This window comes from Branchiostoma lanceolatum, chromosome 16 (genome assembly GCF_035083965.1).
Source record: "Branchiostoma lanceolatum isolate klBraLanc5 chromosome 16, klBraLanc5.hap2, whole genome shotgun sequence".
In the NCBI taxonomy this organism is placed as follows: domain Eukaryota; kingdom Metazoa; phylum Chordata; class Leptocardii; order Amphioxiformes; family Branchiostomatidae; genus Branchiostoma; species Branchiostoma lanceolatum.
Genome location: NC_089737.1, coordinates 2737280 through 2760066, shown reverse-complemented (window position 1 = coordinate 2760066; position 22787 = coordinate 2737280). Strand labels below are relative to the sequence as shown.

Below are 22787 nucleotides of genomic sequence, written 5' to 3'. Positions count from 1 at the left end.
AAGAGATTGAATTTTAGACCGGAGCACTGAATTGGTCTATAATGCTTTATAAGTATGGGGTGGGGGGCGTAACTTTGGTCAGCTATTACTCCCTAACCATGAATGAGAAAGTAAAGTGATTTCATTTCCTCAAATACCCGCCAAGTGCCCTATCGTTTGAATGTAAAGTTTGAACATTCTGATAAAGAGATTGAATTTTAGACCGGAGCACTGAATTGGTCTATAATGCTTTATAAGTATGGGGTGGGGGGCGTAACTTTGGTCAGCTATTACTTCCTAACCATGAATGAGAAAGTAAAGTGATTTCATTTCCTCAAATACCCACCAAGTGCCCTATCGTTTGTATGTAAAGTTTGAACATTCTGATAAAGAGATTGAATTTTAGACCGGAGCACTGAATTGGTCTATAATGCTTTATAAGTATGGGGTGGGGGGCGTAACTTTGGTCAGCTATTACTCCCTAACCATGACTGAGAAAGTAAAGTGATTTCATTTCCTCAAATACCCGCCAAGTGCTCTATCGTTTGAATGTAAAGTTTGAACATTCTGATAAAGAGATTGAATTTTAGACCGGAGCACTGAATTGGTCTATAATGCTTTATAAGTATGGGGTGGGGGGCGTAACTTTGGTCAGCTATTACTTCCTAACCATGAATGAGAAAGTAAAGTGATTTCATTTCCTCAAATACCCGCCAAGTGCCCTATCGTTTGAATGTAAAGTTTGAACATTCTGATAAAGAGATTGAATTTTAGACCGAAGCACTACCGGAGCACTGAATTGGTCTATAATGCTTTATAAGTATGGGGTGGGGGGCGTAACTTTGGTCAGCTATTACTCCCTAACCATGAATGAGAAAGTAAAGTGATTTCATTTCCTCAAATACCCGCCAAGTGCCCTATCGTTTGAATGTAAAGTTTGAACATTCTGATAAAGAGATTGAATTTTAGACCGGAGCACTGAATTGGTCTATAATGCTTTATAAGTATGGGGTGGGGGGCGTAACTTTGGTCAGCTATTACTCCCTAACCATGAATGAGAAAGTAAAGTGATTTCATTTCCTCAAATACCCGCCAAGCGCCCTGTTGTTTGAATGTAAAGTTTGAACATTCTGATAAAGAGATTGAATTTTAGACCGGAGCACTGAATTGGTCTATAATGCTTTATAAGTATGGAGTGGGGGGCGTAACTTTGGTCAGCTATTACTTCCTAACCATGAATGAGAAAGTAAAGTGATTTCATTTCCTCAAATACCCGCCAAGTGCCCTATCGTTTGAATGTAAAGTTTGAACATTCTGATAAAGAGATTGAATTTTAGACCGGAGCACTGAATTGGTCTATAATGCTTTATAAGTATGGGGTGGGGGGCGTAACTTTGGTCAGCTATTACTTCCTAACCATGAATGAGAAAGTAAAGTGATTTCATTTCCTCAAATACCCGCCAAGTGCCCTATCGTTTGAATGTAAAGTTTGAACATTCTGATAAAGAGATTGAATTTTAGACCGGAGCACTGAATTGGTCTATAATGCTTTATAAGTATGGGGTGGGGGGCGTAACTTTGGTCAGCTATTACTCCCTAACCATGAATGAGAAAGTAAAGTGATTTCATTTCCTCAAATACCCGCCAAGTGCCCTATCGTTTGAATGTAAAGTTTGAACATTCTGATAAAGAGATTGAATTTTAGACCGGAGCACTGAATTGGTCTATAATGCTTTATAAGTATGGGGTGGGGGGCGTAACTTTGGTCAGCTATTACTTCCTAACCATGAATGAGAAAGTAAAGTGATTTCATTTCCTCAAATACCCGCCAAGTGCCCTATCGTTTGAATGTAAAGTTTGAACATTCTGATAAAGAGATTGAATTTTAGACCGGAGCACTGAATTGGTCTATAATGCTTTATAAGTATGGGGTGGGGGGCGTTACTTTGGTCAGCTATTACTCCCTAACCATGAATGAGAAAGTAAAGTGATTTCATTTCCTCAAATACCCGCCAAGTGCCCTGTCGTTTGAATGTAAAGTTTGAACATTCTGATAAAGAGATTGAATTTTAGACCGGAGCACTGAATTGGTCTATAATGCTTTATAAGTATGAAGTGGGGGGCGTAACTTTGGTCAGCTATTACTTCCTAACCATGAATGAGAAAGTAAAGTGATTTCATTTCCTCAAATACCCGCCAAGTGCCCTATCGTTTGAATGTAAAGTTTGAACATTCTGATAAAGAGATTGAATTTTAGACCGGAGCACTACCGGAGCACTGAATTGGTCTATAATGCTTTATAAGTATGGGGTGGGGGGCGTAACTTTGGTCAGCTATTACTCCCTAACCATGACTGAGAAAGTAAAGTGATTTCATTTCCTCAAATACCCGCCAAGTGCCCTATCGTTTGAATGTAAAGTTTGAACATTCTGATAAAGAGATTGAATTTTAGACCGGAGCACTGAATTGGTCTATAATGCTTTATAAGTATGGGGTGGGGGGCGTAACTTTGGTCAGCTATTACTCCCTAACCATGACTGAGAAAGTAAAGTGATTTCATTTCCTCAAATACCCGCCAAGTGCCCTATCGTTTGAATGTAAAGTTTGAACATTCTGATAAAGAGATTGAATTTTAGACCGGAGCACTACCGGAGCACTGAATTGGTCTATAATGCTTTATAAGTATGGGGTGGGGGGGCGTAACTTTGGTCAGCTATTACTCCCTAACCATGAATGAGAAAGTAAAGTGATTTCATTTCCTCAAATACCCGCCAAGTGCCCTATCGTTTGAATGTAAAGTTTGAACATTCTGATAAAGAGATTGAATTTTAGACCGGAGCACTGAATTGGTCTATAATGCTTTATAAGTATGGGGTGGGGGGCGTAACTTTGGTCAGCTATTACTTCCTAACCATGAATGAGAAAGTAAAGTGATTTCATTTCCTCAAATACCCGCCAAGTGCCCTATCGTTTGAATGTAAAGTTTGAACATTCTGATAAAGAGATTGAATTTTAGACCGGAGCACTACCGGAGCACTGAATTGGTCTATAATGCTTTATAAGTATGGGGTGGGGGGCGTTACTTTGGTCAGCTATTACTCCCTAACCATGAATGAGAAAGTAAAGTGATTTCATTTCCTCAAATACCCGCCAAGTGCCCTATCGTTTGAATGTAAAGTTTGAACATTGTGATGTATTTGAGGAAATGAAATCACTTTACTTTCTCATTCATGGTAATGGAGTAATAGCTGACCATAGTTACGCCCATCACCCCATACTTATAAAGCATTATAGACCAATTCAGTGCTCCGGTCTAAAATTCAATCTCTTTATCAGAATGTTCAAACTTTACATTCAAACGATAGGGCACTTGGCGGGTATTTGAGGAAATGAAATCACTTTACTTTCTCATTCATGGTTAGGAAGTAATAGCTGACCAAAGTTACGCCCCCCACCCCATACTTATAAAGCATTATAGACCAATTCAGTGCTCCGGTCTAAAATTCAATCTCTTTATCAGAATGTTCAAACTTTACATTCAAACGATAGGGCACTTGGCGGGTATTTGAGGAAATGAAATCACTTTACTTTCTCATTCATGGTTAGGGAGTAATAGCTGACCAAAGTTACGCCCCCCACCCCATACTTATAAAGCATTATAGACCAATTCAGTGCTCCGGTCTAAAATTCAATCTCTTTATCAGAATGTTCAAACTTTACATTCAAACAATAGGGCACTTGGCGGGTATTTGAGGAAATGAAATCACTTTACTTTCTCATTCATGGTTAGGAAGTAATAGCTGACCAAAGTTACGCCCCCCACCCCATACTTATAAAGCATTATAGACCAATTCAGTGCTCCGGTCTAAAATTCAATCTCTTTATCAGAATGTTCAAACTTTACATTCAAACGATAGGGCACTTGGCGGGTATTTGAGGAAATGAAATCACTTTATTTTCTCATTCATGGTTACAGAGTTATAGCTGACCAAAGTTTCGCCCCCCGCCCCATACTTAAAGCATTATAGACCAATGGCACGGGTCTAAAAATCAATCTCTTGACCGGAATTTTCAAACTTTACATTCAAACGATAGGGCACTTGGCGGGTATTTGAGGAAATGAAATCACTTTACTTTCTCATTCATGGTTAGGGAGTAATAGCTGACCAAAGTTACGCCCCCCACCCCATACTTATAAAGCATTATAGACCAATTCAGTGCTCCGGTCTAAAATTCAATCTCTTTATCAGAATGTTCAAACTTTACATTCAAACGATAGGGCACTTGGCGGGTATTTGAGGAAATGAAATCACTTTATTTTCTCATTCATGGTTACAGAGTTATAGCTGACCAAAGTTTCGCCCCCCGCCCCATACTTAAAGCATTATAGACCAATGGCACGGGTCTAAAAATCAATCTCTTAACCGGAATTTTCAAACTTTACATTCAAACGATAGGGCACTTGGTAGGTATTGGAGGAATGAAACCGCTTTATTTTCTCATTCATGGTTACAGAGTTATAGCTGACCAAAGTTTCGCCACCCGCCCCATACTTAAAGCATTATAGACCAATGGCACAGATCTAAAAATCAATCTCTTGACCGGAATTTTCAAACTTTACATTCAAACGATAGACCACTTTGTAGGTATTGGAGGAATAAAACCTCTTTATTTTCTCATTCATGGTTACGGATTAATAGCTGACCAAAGTTACGCCCCCCGCCCCATACTTATAGCATAATAGACCAATGGCACAGCTCTAAAAATCAATCTCTTGACCGGAATTTTCAAACTTTATATTCAAACGATAGTGCACTTGGCAGGTATTGGAGGAATAAAACCTCTCAAGTTTTCTCATTCATGGTTACGGAGTAATAGCTGACCAAAGTTTCGCCCCCCGCCCCATACGTAAAGCATTACAGACCAATGGCACAAGTCTGCAAATCAATCTCTTTACCGGAATTTTCAAACTTTACATTCAAACGATAGGGCACTTGATAGGTATTGGAGGAATAAAATCGCTTTATTTTCTTATTCATGGTTACAGAGTTATAGCTGACCGAAGTTTCGCCCCCGCCCCATACTTAAAGCATAATAGACCAATGGCACATGTCTAAAAATCAATCTCTTTGCCGGAATTTTCAAACTTAACATTCAAACGATAGGGCACTTGGTAGGTATTGGAGGAATGAAACCTCTTTATTTTCTCATTCATGGTTTCGGAGTAATAGCTGACCAAAGGTTCGCACCCCACCCCATACTGAAAGCATGATAGACCAATAGCACAGCTCTAAAAAATCGATCTCTTTACCGGAATTTTCAAACTTTACATTCAAACGATAATGCACTTGGTAGGTATTAGAGGAATGAAACCGCTTTATTTTCTCATTCATGGTTACGGAGTAATAGCTGACCAAAGTTTCACCCCCCTCCCCATACTAAGCATTATAGACCAATGGCACAGCTCTAAAAATCAATCTCTTGACCGGAATTTTCAAACTTTACATTCAATCGATAGGGCACTTGGTAGGTATTGGAGGAATAAAGACCTCGTTATTATCTCATTCATAGCTACGGAGTTATAGCTGACCAAAGTTTCGCCCCCCCACCCCATACTTAAAGCATTATAGACCAATGGCACAGGTCTAGAAATCAATCTCTATACCGGAATTTTCAAACTTTACATTCAAACGATAGGGTACTTGGTAGTTATCGGAGGAATGAAACCGCTTTATTTTCTCATTCATGGTTATGGAGTTATAGCTGACCAAAGTTTCGCCCCCCCCCCCCCTCCCTATACTTAAAGCATTATAGACCAATTGCACAGGTCTAAAAATCAATCTCTTGACCGGAATTTTCAAACTTTACATTCAAACGATGGGGAACAAGAGTTCTACGACCTCATACCTTCGCGAAATGATTTTGACCTTTATGACTGACGTATTAGGAGTGTTTTTCATCAATCAAAAATCATACCAGTTGATCCTCCTCACCCAAATAACATAAGTTGTCCAAACCTCCTTGTTATGATTATGAGCTTAACAAAGAAGGTTATGCTAACATTTTTCATCAATAATGCAAATAAGCTCCTTATTAGCATAATTTGATTCAATGGTGTTCACATTCACACAACTTCTAAATGCAACAAGTATGAAATTGCCGTTATTTACTAGTATGGAATGATAGTAGTTTCTCATGAATTATGCAAATTAGGCCTACATTTGCATAATTTCTATCAATTGACATTCCTCTCTTCCTCAGTTACAAATGTCACATATTTGAATAGTCATATCATGGAACACAGCAGGTTTTTAAAATTGCCTCATTAATTATAATCTGATTTGCATAATTATCATCCAATCATACAAAGCATCACATAAGCTATCTACATACCAAAAATCATGACCATCCATCAAGCCCATCTCGAGTTATATTATTTTCTCATTGATTATCTAAATGAGGTTCTCATTTGCATAGCTGATATCTATTAATATTTCTCTCTTCCTCAGTTACATATGTCACATGTTTGCGAGTCCTATCATGGAAATTGATGAATGTATAAACTTTCCTCATTAATTATGCAAATTAGTTACTGATTTGCATAATAAGTATCCAATCATGTACATCATCGCTCAAGCTATGTACATGCAAAAAATCATGACCTTCCATCAAGCCCTTCTTGAGTTATTCCCTTTCAAAGTCTGAAGCAAAACCTACCCCTGCAGTTCCAAAAAAGTTGCTAGGGGGCCCAAACCTATACCACTTACTCTCTGTCCAACGAGCTATCTACCACTCAAAAATCAGTTCCATAGCATGTCCACAACACGAGATATCATAACATGAAGTTCCGCTGCAGTACCGTAACAAGCCGATAGGGGGCCCAAAATCTAATCATTTTCAGGTTTCATCGAGACCTACCAACATACCAAATACCAAGACAATCCTTCCAAGAATTCTCGACTTATCGTGTTCACTAACAGACACACAGACATGCTCAGTATTCCCATGCTGTGGCACTGCATTAATGACTGTTCTTACTCATATAAGGCCGTGTATATCCAACTTTGGTCAAAATTTGTATGTTTCAGTCTTTTAATTGGTGTAAGGAGATATCTTTGTGGTTTGGTTTCACATGCTCCGAGTGGACTCTTCCAGGCTGGGAGTAGGTCAAAGTTGACGATTGTTTTCGTCTGTCAGCTGTTACGAGAGAACGAGCTGGTCAACTGTCTATTTTCTTTGCATGATTCTAAAGTAGACAGATGTGGCTTTCTGGTGCATAAGAATTTTTGGGGCTTGCAATTAAGGTGAATCCTTTTCTGAGCCCTTGTTTTAGTGCTTTAAAGCATTACTGCCTATATGGGCAAGCCTATCTCTTGTATCTGCCCTACAGCTGGCTGATAGCCAATTTGTCCCTGGCAGCTGCAGTACATGTAACTGACGTTTCCTGCCTGCCTCATGACCCCTCATGACCCCTCATGACCAACTTTGCCCCCCATCTACCCGTATCAATATCCCCGTCGCAACCAGAACGCATAGTAAAGCATACAATTGAACACATTTTTACACTTTTCTCGTTAATTATGCAAAACACTTCGCCCAAAATCTAATCATCTTGAGATTTGCCACATACACACCGACACACCAACTACGACAACAAACCATCCAGGCGTTCTCGACTTATTCTGTTCACTAACAGACACACAGACAAGCACCGTCGAATAACCTTCTCGACGAAACCATTCGTCGCGAAGGTAACTAGGTGGGTTTTTGGAGGAATGAAGAACGCGTTATTATGTCATTCATTGTTACGGAGTAATACCTGACAAAAGCTACCCTCCCTCCTCCCTTAATATTGCATCGACACAGGTCTAAAAAAATCAGTTTCTTTTACCGGAATTATCTAACGTTATATTCAAACGATAGGGCACTTGGTAGACATTTGAGGAATGAAGACCGCGTTATTATCTTATCCATGGTTACGGAGTTATAGCTGATCAAAGTTGCCCCCCCCCCCCCTCCCTGATATGCCAATGACACAGGTCTTAAAGATCATTCTCTTTACCAGAATTTTCAAACTTAACTTTCAAACGATAGGGCACTTGGTAGGTATTTGAGGAATGAAGACCACGTTATTATCTCATTCATGGTTTAATACGGAGTAATAGCTGACCAAAGTTTCGCCTGAAGCAGTATATGAATACGGTCACCTCATCATCGTTGCGGCGGACTCGAATAAATAGACTTCGAAGGCGAACCAACTGCACCACGCACGAAAATACAATAACTCACTGGCCTTGGAGAAGAGTGAAAATATTCATGCACAGCTACATGTGTAATAAGCTATTACCAAGTAACAGGGGCAGATATCAGGGTGAAGATCGTGCACTTCAGGCAGATTACCGCGCCCTGACCCCAACCCTGGTCAGATTTGAACTCCAACCCCGTCTCGGATTGGCCGTGGAGTTCATCACTAAATGACTAATTATATGGCGAATTGCCGCTATAGTGGCGGTATTGCCAATGAGTTCATCACTAAATCAATAGGATGATGAATTCCGGGGTGGTGGAGTTCATCATCCTATTGATGAATTGCACGGCCGTGGAGTTCAACAATCCACGGTCGTCGGATATAGCTCAATCATATACATGTACATCATCACTCAAGCTATCTACTTACCAAAAATCATTACCATCCATCAAGCCCTTCTTTAGTTATTCCCTTTCAAAGTCAGACACAAAACCTGCTCCTGCAGTTCCAAAAAAGCTGCTAGGGGGCCCAGACCCGTACCACTTACTCTCTGTCCAAAGATCTATGTAACCACTCAAAAATCGGTTCCATAGCATGTCCAGAACACGAGATATCAAAACAGGAAGTTCCGCTGCAGTACTGTAAGAAGCCGCTAGGGGCCCAAAATCTAATCGTTTTCAACATACCAAATATCAAAACAATCCATCCAGGCATTCTTGAGTTATGCTGGTCCACTACACACAAACAAACACACCCGCAAACGCTACCCTCTGCATAACCTTCTCGGCGAAGGTAAATATCCAATAAGATCGTGATCCTGGTACCTTGCCATTAAACTAGTCAAGTGCAGTTGAAGAGAAGATTAGAAAGAACAATGAACTCAACCTTTGTAAAATATGACAAAGAATATTCTGAAGCAAGCAATAAATAAGCCTTGCAAATGTATTTTTTATCATCATGAACACCCCTACCAAGGAATGGAATCTCCTGGCGTCCCATCATGCTTATTCAGCAACGACACGACAAGATGGCGGACGTAATTTCCTGACTTTGGAGCAGCCTTCCAGCCGATAACTCTCCTTTTCCGGGATAAACTCCACATGTATCCCCCAAATCTCGCCATCTGAAGCTTCCCAAGGAAATACTGCAGGTAATTTGACCAACATTTTGTGTATACGATGTGTTTGGAAGGTAGTTTTTCCGCAGTTTTGTTGAACGTACTGATGGCGATCGAAAACCGACTGCGGAAATTTCGACGCTATGACTTGCGTCACTTTTGACCAGGAAAATTGATGGATAAATGCCATAAATGAAAGCACCAGCTGTATGTGTAAATAGCATAAGAAAATCAAGTGTTATTTAATTTTTTTGTGGTATAAAACGGCGGTAAAATCAGGAGATAGCTAGGACGCAAAAACATTATTAATTTTGTTTTTAGTGACGAATTATGTACATGCTCCAAAATTTGGCCTCACTAGATCTAGAGTATCTTTGGACTCAGTTGCTCACTGTACTGTTGTATTTTTATTATGTACACGATCCACAGGAATACGAGAAAAATATATTTTTGCTAAAGAGCTTGGCTTTTCGTGTGAAATTTGATGAAAGTGGCTTTACCGAGTTTGTTGTTGTTGTTGAAATTTGTTGTTGTTGTTCTTCCTCAACTCAAGGAAGTTTAAATTTGATTTAAACCTCCTTGCTCAACTGCAAGTAGGTTGCTTCTTACCGTAACTTAGTACCCAACATTGATTTGCTGTGAAACCAATTCTAAGATAACTTTGCATTTAAATTATTTTTGGTGAGGATTGAAGGCTTCAAAATCACTACATAATCAAGCTGCAGCTATATAAACCTAGAGATGCTAAGTTAAAAGTTTGTCAGAGAAATATTTTACAAAAGAAAAATAGACAAGTACCAGAATCAGTTTTTGAAAACAGTGATAATATGGTTACACATTTATTTGTTTGGTCCTAAATCAGGTCTATGTCCCGTCTTTGCCAGTATTTGTTGTGACATTTTGTGAACAATACATCAATAATGTATCTTTGAAATTGATATGAATGGAAGGAATTGATAATGTGTGAGGAAAATAGCTACATGTCCTTTGAGTGTGAATGTGTGATAGTGTTATTGCTGTTAACTTACAGCAGTCTCTTCCTGTTGTTTTCATTTCCCCTATCTTGTATATTGTGTAAGGAGCTGATTGATATGAAAATCAATTTTTGTTACCTTGAATCATCTCTTTTGAGTGAAAACAACAAAAAAATGTTTGTTCAGGTGGTGTCTGTGATATAACATTATGCTTGAATAAAAGTCAAACAAACAATTTTTGTTACTCTTCCACAAACTTCTCATTTATCATAATGTGTGTATTGTAAATTATACGATAGCAAAAGAAGTGTACTTTTTAGCCTTATCAAAGAAAAATTCCCATATTTCGAATATCTAAATGTAACAGACAAATTCATGTTTTCATAACGCCTGGATAATCCTTGTATAAGAAATACTGTCTGTTCATACATTTACACATGTACAAAGAAGCGAGAAGAAGTCGACACTTCTGGACTAGCTTAGTTTAATAACACGTTTGTCTACTCTATATGTTTACAGTTTGTATTATTGTATTTATATTCTTGTATGTTCCATGTGTTAAGTTAGACGACCTGTACCTAGCCCCTCGGGGCATGAATGCACAATAAAGGTCTTTCATTCATTCATTTATTATTGGATTATGCACTGCTATGATGCATGTACATAATCTCCAAGCAGATCTCCATGGTGCGCCAAAAATCGTATATATGCTAGCCAGAGAAATTCCGGTCAGCCGGTAAGCTCCAGTCCGCCCCGTAACTTACCGGCTGACCGGAGCTTCTCTGGCTAGCATATACATGATGTATACGATTTTCGGCGCACCGTGGAGATCTGCTTGGAGATTAGCATGTACACAGATTTCTGTAAAATATACATGCATACATCTATATTGTAGCAGAGTATCAGCAAAAGTTGAATTACTGGTACTAGTACATTGTGTACACCTTTTGTTTTTAGTTGAGCTTAGATTAGAATGAAATTCTCAGTAGGTGATGGCATCACATACTGTTACAATTTGCTGTACGCTTTTGAATGCAAGAAGCAGCCATCAATTTTTATTTTATCAGTACGCCTCCATTGTTAATGTTTATACGATGATACATGAAAGAAGGTATCTGACTGCTATTGCATTATGACTGATGTCTTTGTGTTTTGTTTTCTCCCGCCTTGCAGTGCATGGCCACAACGCTCTAACCTCCGTCGCTAATTGTGACCATCCCCAGCGCTTGGGATGGCCAGACGCACTAATCCCAACCGCCAATACGACAGTTGCAGCAGCGATAGTGATTTTTCGGACTGCGAAGAGAGGCAAAAGAAAGTTTGTGGTAGCAGGTGAGGACTTGGATGATGTGTCCTTGGTGTGCTGTCACTCCCTCTTGCATGATGCTCAAGTATTATGTGCACGGCACAAAGTACTACATGTATGTGCAAGTTTGCACACGTAAAATTGGAGCAGTGCATGTAATTTTAAGAAGACTTGCACTGATGCAAGTTACCACCAGTAGAAATTTTTCCCCTTTTACTCACATGAATGTTCACTCCAAATAAAGGATTGGTTCTCAAACAAATTACGCATTATGCAAGCAACATTTGGTATCCCTTTTGAACATTTTTACGATATTTACAGATTTAGTGGCCTTGAACCAAGCAATTCAAAAGCCCCCATCTTTGGGAATAGCGGCATCATACTTTCCCAAATATGCCGAAAGTTGGTTGTGCAAGTAATTTCTTTTGTTGCAGGTAGTTTTTTTTTCATCTGCATCAGTGCAAGTTGACCCCAAAAATGTACATGTATTTTGAGCCCAGGTGGGGAACACATGCATGGTAGACAAAGCCTTGCCTTTGAGTTGAAATACAAATGTAGTTCATCTCTTGCATTTCTTTGTTTTGAAATTGATATGATCACTAGTAGATCATGTGTTTTAAGGTGTTCAAGATAATATTTCAGGTACACATGTTCTAACATCTACATTCTATTTCCATTGTTTGTTTGTTTTATTAAGGTCAGACGTCTTCATTAGTGTTCAATTTTAACAATTTCAATTTCATTGTAGTTGTAAGGTTATAGACCTGTTACCATGGAAATCATTGCTTTCTTATTAATTCTAGTAGATAAAATCTATTTAAATATTACTTATACCTCTATACATGTTGAAGATGACGGAATATTCCAGTAAACCCTAACTTTTGTCTATTATAAAATCACAAGACAACTTGTTACATCTTAAGTTATATTTTCTGTCCTTTCCAAAAACATTTGTCCATTTTGAAATCATTTACTTTATGATTACTTTCTAGACATTAATAACAAAAGTGGAGTCTAAGCGCATGACCTTTGTCCCCAGACTGTACAGCTCCCCCCGTCCCAAGATAAACATGAACTCCAAGTTGGGCAAGGTGAGCGTCGGGGACCCATCCAACCCTCGTAACTGTCAGCCACCATCTTGCCTGAAGAACGCGGTGGCCCACGCTGCTCAGAATGCTGTGGCGGCCGCTGGTGGAACTGTCGCTAGAAACCAGGTCAGTGTGTTACGCATGCAGGCTATTAGTATTAGCTAGCAGGGTGTCAGGGTGTCTTCTGGATGCCCTATACTAAGAAAACAAAGAAATTAGACGCCCTCCTTTTGCAGGGGACACCCAGAGGACGCCCTGTTTCCCTTTTATTAGTTATAATATTACATACACATGAACATGTCATTCCCCCCCACACAGTGACTGTTACATTTTCCTCATACCAGACACTGGGACAGTATGAAAATTGATGCAAAGCTACCGGGTACATTGTAATTGTTACTCCATAGAGCCCATTGGGGAAGTCTGCTGCGGTGTACATGTATTCCAACATTTTTGTATAAACTTTTCATCAACACAGTGTGTACTTGTTTTGCAGCAGTCCGTGGTCTATACAACAAAGGGTTCAGAGAAGATCACCTTGGTAGTCGACCAGACCAGATTCGTTGTGGATGCCAACCTGTTTGCCAGCCACCCTGAGACCATGCTTGGCAGGTAACGTAACATGACCTATTTACGTGCAGAACCTATTTACGTCAGGTTTGGCTCATGTCCACATGTCGCGGTGTATTATGCCAAAGCCTGTTCTCATGAGCAATAAAGAACGTCATAAGTATGATCCTTAGCCATCTCTCTCTATTATACAAAACAATGAAAAAGGTTTACGTCCAGCGACATAAGAGAATAAACTCCTGAACCAGTAACAACTCCTGAACCAGTAACAACAAGTTGCACGGAAGCGTCACGCATAACGTATTTCATATGTAATTCGACACCGCGTACTTCATCATGTTTTGGGAACTTGCACGATAGCTAGTATCTTTTAAAAGTAGCTGACGTTAAACCTTTCTTTGATATTCAGACTATCCATGGTGATTCGAGGTTTGAAACTCTTTCTAGTTTGAGGAAGGTTTGATACAATCTAGCGACCCCCGCACCGGAGGCTAATTGCTATGCGTTTACCACGTGAACGCCACGTGCCGCGCATGTCGGGGAAATTCACAGATAAACGCTGTTTTCTTCCATCGCGTCAAGCAAGTGGCGGGACAGACATAGTGATTTTACTATCATTTGTCTGTAGACTACTTTGGACAGTTACTGTGCATTTTTTTCTGGTCTATGTTCTTCAAGCATAGCGCTAGAAGGGAAAAGATGAAGTGGACGATAATGGATTACCCCAGCAGAATTCTTCGTCATATACCTCAGTAGGGGTGGATACCGGTTCGGCTTAATTAGGTTCAAGTCCAAGTTTAGGTCCAGAGATTTAGGTTCAGGTTCGGACGTGAACCTGGACCTGATCCTGTCCAGTTGATGTTTTGTTTTGTTAGACCAATATTAAGCATAGAGAATTAATACTGACATGCACAACTATAAAAGTTTCTTGGGGAAACAAGATAAACCAGTGTTTGATATTTGAATGTTGCACTTGTTTTAAATGCCTTTCTTGTCAGAGGGGACACTCAAAACACTTTTTATCAAACAAAATAGAAAAATATATTTGTACTTTGTTCAGGTTTTTTGGACTCAGGTTTTTGGCTTTAGGTTTTTTGGACTCGGTTCTTGGATGTTATAAAGGTCTGAATTAGGTCCAGCGAACCGGTATCCACCCCTATACCTCAGTATAAATACATGCTCGCACGGCGTTAAATAGGCGGATAAAAACTTACAGACCATGCATTTGCTTTTTAGAAGAGCTGATATTTCTGACCATGGGTTTAAAATTTGGCTCTGTCAGCGCGGTTTTAAGATAAGTACGTTTTGAATAAATCGGACGTTAATTGGTTATGTTACGTTAGGTGTTTGTTTTGGATTACATTAGCCGAGTGGCTAGGCTAGCAAACACAAGATCGAGCGGTTACAGGTTTGATTCCTGGCCAGACATTGTGTTCTTTCCCCACTCAGGTGTAAAAATGGGTACCTGGCTTCGGTTGGGGAGGTAAAATGCAGTGGAAGGAAGGGGATGGGCTCTACTTTCCAATACTGTGCCCTAGACATAGTGGAATAACAACCCACTGCCCCTACGGCCTCAAATGCTATTGTACCATTACCTTTGATTAATCTATTGTCTATAGCTGCATGTATGAAAGTAGTGGCTGCGAAGTGTATATATTGAACTATAATATTCAGTGTGCATTTTCATTCTATAGATTTCTCTTATTTCAGTGTTCAGCTCTTCTACATAAGAAAGTATGGTAAGGTTTTAACTAACCTTCAAAAATACAATGCGCATTAACATATTCTTTGCTTTCTAGGATGTTTGGTCCGAGGGAAAATGACTTAGTCCGTCCAAATGACAAGGGAGAGTATGAGGTTGCAGATGGAATGTCAGCTAGTGTCTTTAGAGCCATTCTGGTAAGTTTGTAATGTTGTTGTTATGTTACATTTTTCTCTTTATCTTGTGATCCTAGGTATCTTCTTCTTATGTACAGTATTTGTAACCAGCATAACATTTCCCTTTTGCACATTTTATTATGTATTTTGGTGCAAGACAACCCTGACAAAGTTTAAAGCATGGACATTACATGTAGTTGTCATTTATCTGATTTACCATAATGGAAATGCTCTACAAGTGCCCAGAAAGTAGACATTTCTTGTAGCGTCACAGACAAGGAATATTATCATATATACAGGTATAGATATAATTGTTACAATCTAGAATAGAAATGCTTCCAAAATCTTCAACTAGAACAGTCATGGAAGAATCCAGCTTTCAGAACTTTTCAAATGCCCTCCACCTTTTAATACAGTCAAACCTGTCTATAGTGGTCACTCAAGGGACTGAGTAAATTTGGCCACTATGGCCAGGTGACCACTATATAGAGGATATGGTCGACTCGAGCAATGAGTGACACAAGACATAAGTTTATACTAAGGTACTGAGTATTTTTTCACATACAAACTGCACAGGTGCTTATAACAACTACAGTTCAATTTTTGTTTCCTTATTTTTGTTATACAGTATATCATAATTTTAATTGAAGAAATATTGCAATGACCATGCCCTACACAAACACATAAACTGCAAATGGTCTTCAATTTAGTTGACATGGATGTCCAGTTTACCAGTTCCCACGGCAAAATTAGTCAGCTGCCCCGCACTCTTCGCTATTATCTAGCGAACTCGAAAAAGACGGACTTGTGCTCCAGGTTCTGAAGACTTCTGAAGAGACCGCCATTTTTCTTGGAAGTTTGATGCCTCTGTCGCCGACAACGAACGAAATTTAGCCATGTAAAACAACTTATTTTGCAACAGAACGCCACCCATTTAGTTAACAACATTTTGAAACAAAGGATTGTTTCTTTGTTTCCACTTATTATTCGTTTTCGGCCGGTTTTCAAACAAAACATCGTGGCGAGTTCCCTTTGTTTTCAGCTTGGGTTCGGCTTCTACCATTATCCCTAGTATGTGGTAATCATTGGAAAAGTGGATCCGTTCATGCTTATTTCTTTCATAAATTTAGTACAACTTGTATCTTGCATCATAATATATCTGTATCGATGCATTTTTAAGGTTTTAATAATGAAATTACTCTCAGGGATGTGGTATTACAAAATAGATTTACCGTATTTAACCTACATATCAGTGGTATCGTCTGAACTCTTGTGACCTTTGCTGCGACGCCATCTTGGAAAAATGTGTAAATCTCGAAAATTCTTTATTTACCCGCAGAAAACGGAAATTCCGCCCGGAAAATTACATTTTCAAGAACTTAACACATGAGATACATGAATGAGTCTTCTGTTAAAAAGCTGCGGCCGTAATTTCGCCCAGTCCGATAGCTCAGAGATGACGATGTGCCGCGGAACCGAGACGAGTGTTTACAGCAACGTAAAAAATCATAAGACACCATTTCTGGAAATACTTCGCGTCAAACTACGAAATTCTTTAATGTTTTCTTTATTCAAACACATTAAGGTTCTAGTTGAGCCCACGTTTTGGTGGCGCAGCGCGGAAATAAAAAGATTGTGAACCAGGCGTGGGCTGGCACGGCTCGGAGTTACGGCCGCTGATGTAAACAAAGGTACGCCGGCCACGCTGTGACCGCGGCCTGACCACGCGCAGTGACCGCTATCGGCAGTGTTGCCGTTGCGGCCGGACCGAAAATTGGCTGACCGCGACCACATTGGACAGGTGACCGCTATAGACTAATTCTTAATGCTTATGTCAATGGGAAAAATTCAAGGGACCGACTAAAAGTGACCACTATGGCCAGGTGACCGCTATGTCCAGGTGACCGCTAACACAGGTTTGACTGTAGTTTTATTACATCCATGAAATGTCATGGAGCTCATATTTTCAACAGCATTTGTGTATCTATCTGTTGGTGAACAAGATAACTTAAGAACGGCTGGATGAATTGGTTTCATATTTGGTGTGTTGGTAGGTTGTGACAAAAAGGGAAATGATTAGATTTTGGGCCCCCTAGCAGCTTCCAGTTTTGATACTGTAAAATACATTTAAGTTCGCGTGGTTTTTATTTCGTGCTAAGGCGAAAATGGAGTGTTCGCGGTGTTTTTAAGTTCGCGGCAGCGCTATAGTCACATACTGCTACGGTATTTGATAAAAATGTTTGCAGTGGCTTTAAGTTCGCGGTGAAACCGTTTCACTGCGAAAACCGCGAACATAAAACCACCGCGAACATTTCTGCATTTACAGTATCTTGTTTCAATTGTTTTGTTTTCCCCTCCTCTCTACAGGATTACTACAAGTACGGCCAGATCCGGTGTCCTCCTGATGTGTCTGTCCAGGAGTTACGGGAGGCCTGTGATTACCTGCTGGTGCCGTTTGACTGTGACACCATCAAATGTGTCAACCTACGTAAGTACAACAGTTCATGGTTCTGCTGCATGCATAGTTAGGGCTCGAGGTTAAGATGGTAGTTTTTAACCTTTGAGGTGCTCTAGCCCCTTGGAATTTAAGATGTGACTCCTTTGTGTCTGTGAAATTTATGGAGACTCACACCAACTTCTTCCTTCGCTGAGTTTGAGCATCATCTTTTACCATTTGATTTTCCCATGTGTCAAACAGCACAAGACCTTGCTCTTTTGGGCCAAAATAAATGCACATTTTGTACTCAAAAATGTTGCCTCTGACTTTTGTAAAGTTTATACAAGTTATTGTGTCTATAGTCCACATTGGGGATGCATACCTAAACACTGAACCGAATTCGGACTCATAAAACGTTTAGGTTCAGGTCCAAAAAAAACCAAACTCAGTGATTCAAATCTGAACCTGAATGTGAGATTAGGTATATATCCCTAAACTGTGCCAAATGCAAGTGTCAAGACTACACAACCTTACAATTACTTACTGGCATCACTTGCACTGTTGGACTGACAGAACTTACCAGTGAATGAACCAGACAAGTTTATTGCAATCAGCTGCTATGCCGTGTCTTTGTTAGAAGTCTTAATGTTAAAGAGTATTCGACTTGATTTAGCCAAGTTGCTCCCATTATGCCCCAATAATATTATCCAAATATGCCATGGGTTTAGGTATGCATGCCTAGTCCACATGTACAGTTTGTTACTGCCAGCTGCAAATAGTTTGATTGACATGTACATGTATGTTGTGTTGCAGGGGGCCTTCTCCATGAGCTGTCCAACGATGGTGCCCGTGAGCAGTTTGTGTCTTTCCTAGAAGAGCTCATCATGCCCATCATGGTGCAGTGTGCTCAGGTATGGCCAGCAGAAGTCTATCTTAACATTGTCATCAATTAATAACCAAAGAAAGCAATATACATGTACACATGGCATGCAATCATGATGCAGTGTGCTCAAGTATGGTCATATAAAGTATCTAGACGTTGTCACAGATTCATAACCAACCAAAGCAATATACACTTGGCATGTGTACCATTACACTTTTCTGAAATGAAGCTGTTAAAGTTTCTAAAGTCATGTTTTACACAGCTTGTACCTACTGTACAAAACTAGTGTGTTACACTCAAAGGCAATTTACTACCAGTTATGGAAAAAAAGGAACTTAGAGGAGACATAGCAGTTGTTGTCGTTTACTGTCCTCTAAAACTTCATGTAGTAAAAGAGGCCAGGTAGCGTGAAAGAAGAAACGGCAACCGTTGTTGTTTTCTCCGTTTACTTGTTGTATTCTGTCCATTTTCCTTCCACCGTGAAATTTTGCTACCGTGAAGATTATATAATAAGTGAATTACAGTGGCGTATCTTATTACCTGGATGTCTAACCTTCATCAACTTATTAACTAATGTTTGTTGACTTGTTTGTTTGTTGTCCACAGAAAGGAGACCGTGAGTGCCACATTGTAGTTCTGACAGACGATGATGTGGTGGACTGGGACCAGGAGTACCCACCACAGATGGGGGAGGAGTATTCTCAAAGTAAGCTGAAATACTGTTCAATGCTTTTTAGACCAAACTTTCTGAAGCACTTACTTGTTATTGCGGAGGTTTTGAACCTGAATCCAATTGTATTTAATGGGAGTGAACGAAAGGTTGCTATAGAGTTTGACAGAGTCACAGTGACTGTATTTAAGGACTTGTTTTGTTCCATGCGATCTGTAAACCTTAGAATTGTTTAAAGTGTCCAGAGGAATTAGGGTCATTTTGTTGTGTATTTACATTTGTACATGTACTTTATTCAACAGCATGTTTTGTTTATTGACTCCAAATGATTAGGAGGTCATCTTGCATTGTAAGGTTCTTTGGCTGGTATATTTGCATTTTGTCTAAATCTTCACTTAATCTTGGTTGTTGTTTTTTTTGCCAGTAATCTACAGCACAGCAATGTACAGATTCTTCAAGTATATAGAGAACCGAGACGTGGCCAAGGCAGTTCTGAAGGAGAGAGGGCTGAAAAAGATCAGACTAGGCATCGAGGGGTACCCAACATACAAGGAGAAAATCAAGAAGAGACCAGGGGGCAAACCAGAAGGTGAATAGATAAATATACAGCAGTGAAGTGGTTAGCCTGGATACCAGACCCCTAATCTCTAAAATATCTATCGATAGATATTTTAGAGATTGGAGATTGGGGGCCTCTTATCCAGGCTATGAAGTGGTAGAACTTGAAGTGTTTGCTCTCAATCTGAATTGCAGAAATTTGTTCTGGCAGACAGAAAGTCATCGAGTTTTGTATCTGTATAGCCAGTATGACTGCCCTTCAGTGTAACACACCAGCTTTGCAGGCTTGCAGCGTGGCAGCAGCTGGTTTCATTGAACGACCTGTCACACATAACCTTTGCATATCTAGCTGCAAGTGTTGTTTAAGGCTATCTAATGAGGAAGTCTCTTCTGTACTTGGTTGCAACAAGGTCCAATCCGTGATATTAAACAGGAAAAAACAAAGTTGCCTGGAAAATTTGCCTTACTGAATATTTGAAATTGAGCACTTCTTTTAACACCTTAAACATGAAATACATGTACAAATTTTGTATATTCTCTTTAACCCACAGTGATTTACAACTACGTGCAGCGGCCATTCATCCGCATGTCGTGGGAGAAGGAAGAGAACAAGAGCCGCCATGTTGACTTCCAGTGCGTCAAGAGCAAGTCGATCACGAACCTCGCGGCTGCGGCGGCCGACACGCCGGCAGACCAGGCTATCGTGCAGCAGAATGCCCCGGCTGCGGAGGAAGAGCCAGAGGGTGCAGTGGGCGGGTCCCCTCCACCTATGCCGCTTAGTGTAGAACCATATCCCACTGTGCAGCTGCCTATAGAATGATCTTCAAGTGTGATCACTTTTGATTTAGAAAGACACTAGGAATTTTTAACATCTAAGGCATAAGAAAATTTATGTTATGTTTCCATTTGCAGTTCTGATAAAACTAGGGAGGTAGGTAGGATTCTCTTATCTTTTTTAAAGAATTTGGAGGTCAACATCACAGGGTGTGAATGTAAACATGGGTTTGTTGATATCACTCTTTCTGCTGTCAAAGAAATGAGGAGAACATGATGGAAAACGATTCCACAACACTTAAGTCCCTCAGATTTTAGATCAAAAGTTTTTGTGTCTCTTTTCAGACATCTACTCTCCACACAACATTTTTTATTGCTAGACCTAACTAACATGAAATAAACACCTCTGTAACTATACAAGAGAAATCAGATATAAGGTTTAAACTGAAGCTGATGTTCCAAATTCTTAGTGTCTGCCTTTATCCAAACATATCTAATCCTTAAAAGTTGCCTTGGTAGGTATGTCACCTGTAACTGGATTGCTGACTTTCCCACTAAATCACTTGCTGGACAAAGACCATCAAAAATGATTGAATACACTGTGAACTGTTGAAATTCTTAGAGATTGTTTTGATGTTTCTTCAATCTAGCCTTGTGTCTTGCCTTTGAGTTTGAGAGTACAGTAGTATTTATATATCCTGACAGAGCACTGCAAGTATGTTTTTGTCAATCTCTCTGGTTGACTGATATATAGCATTAACAAGACAATTAACCAGACTGAACTATTGCAAGTCTACTGGAGCGCAAAGGACAATGCAAAGGACATTTGAATTAAGTGTTTTTGGTAGTGGGAAATGATAGCTTTAGCAATATATGAACAAATAATCTGCATTCATTATCATACATATGGATCCTGCGTTGAGAGTCTTCTATTTGTTTCAAAATGCATTTATGTTGAATTATGATAAACCCTTAACTGCATTGTGATGTTTACTTCTAGTTTAAGTTATTTTGTGGTTCATTATAATTATAAGTGTGTCTTAACTTTATTTACAATACATTGTAGTTTTGTACAAAAGTCATTTGCAAAGAAAGTCTCATCAGTTGATAGAGTGTAGACTCAAAAAGAAAATTACTCCAGGCTTCTGCATTGCTTTCATCTGCTTAAAAATGAAGACATTAACCAAACTGATCATAAATTGTTGCTCTTTGTAATTAACTGTTTTCTGTTGGCAGTTTTTGTCGCAAAAAGGAGTAAGTTCTAATCTTAACCTTCACGATAATGTTGCCAAAGAAAATGTCCTCTGTATATCATCGAAACGTTTTTGCCACCTTTGTGAACAAAATCTTTAACATGCAATAATATGTTTAACTATGGCATGAAGATATGAAAGATCCAACATTCTTTTTAAGTATTGTCGGATTATATAATAGGGTTGTGCTGTATTGATATCTGGTAGTTTTCCTATGAGCTATTGTACACTTTGTTACTTTTGTAAAAAAAGAAGCATAACTGCAATTACATAAACAGTAGATACAGGCCTAGCAAAGGCACTTGCTAGAAATATGTTGACTGTCAGTACATGTACAATACAGTATGCAAAAATGATACCAATTTTTGTCACAACATACACATATGTTTTCTCTGCTAGCAAGATGTATAAAATGATAGTCAATAGAATCATATCCTTGTCAGAGATGTGACATCATTTTAATACTCTTTTGTGTTGCAAGCATAGTAAACTCAGCATAAGAATGCAAGGTAGATTAAAAACTGTATTTATTGTAGAGAATGGTCTGCAAAACTACTGAACTAAGCACACTAGTGTTCTGCAAGGATTGCAAAGTGTAGAGCTAGAGTATTTTGTTATAAAGTTATCATAATGCAGTACAAATGTGAGGAATTTTGTTTCACTTTGGTTCCTGTATGTGAAGGGCTGTTTCTGAGAACCAAAGCTCTGTGCATTGTCTAATAAATTGTACTTGCTTTATCATATGGCTTGTGGAAAATGCTTGTTTGTGGTTCTGCATATTTGGAAAGTGACAACATTTTTGGAATAGATCTGTAAGCATAATGTGAAGCTAACTTAGCAATCCGACAAACACATCGCTCTCAGACAAATAGAGCTTACTGGATCTTTAACAAAAGTACTAAAAGAATAGGAATCTGGAATTCGAAAGATTTGACTCTCAAAGATAACACCCTCTGGCGATTAATTTGTGAACTGCACGCCACTTGGCACGTCATCTGTGCATGTGACGATCACGCGGCGTGCTTAGCTCTGATTGGCTGATACGGTCCGCG

General features: G+C 39.4%; 1 protein-coding gene across 3 annotated transcripts; it reads left to right on the top strand.

The window, feature by feature from the left end:
- Positions 1-9218: 9218 nt before the first annotated feature.
- LOC136421423 (BTB/POZ domain-containing protein 10-like) lies at positions 9219-22476 on the top strand. 3 transcript variants are annotated; one of them, XM_066408719.1, is made up of 10 exons: positions 9219-9377; positions 11492-11650; positions 12664-12838; positions 13212-13324; positions 15082-15181; positions 17528-17648; positions 18411-18508; positions 19087-19186; positions 19575-19739; positions 20260-22476. In XM_066408719.1, the coding sequence occupies exons 2-10, from the start codon at positions 11550-11552 to the stop codon at positions 20526-20528; spliced, it is 1242 nt and encodes a 413-aa protein (XP_066264816.1). In that variant the 5' UTR covers positions 9219-9377; positions 11492-11549; the 3' UTR covers positions 20529-22476. The 3 variants fall into 3 exon arrangements, with proteins under 3 accessions (XP_066264816.1, XP_066264815.1, XP_066264817.1); XM_066408718.1 differs by having other exon boundaries at positions 13209-13324; XM_066408720.1 differs by lacking the exon at positions 11492-11650 and having other exon boundaries at positions 13209-13324.
- Positions 22477-22787: the final 311 nt, after the last annotated feature.

Coding starts and splice junctions, on each gene's coding strand:
- LOC136421423 (XM_066408718.1), top strand. CDS start 11,550: ATGGCCAGACGCACTAATCCCAACCGCCAATACGACAGTTGCAGCAGC. Junction 15,182..17,527: donor GTGTCTTTAGAGCCATTCTG/GTAAGTTTGTAA, acceptor TCCTCTCTACAG/GATTACTACAAGTACGGCCA. Junction 17,649..18,410: donor CATCAAATGTGTCAACCTAC/GTAAGTACAACA, acceptor GTTGTGTTGCAG/GGGGCCTTCTCCATGAGCTG.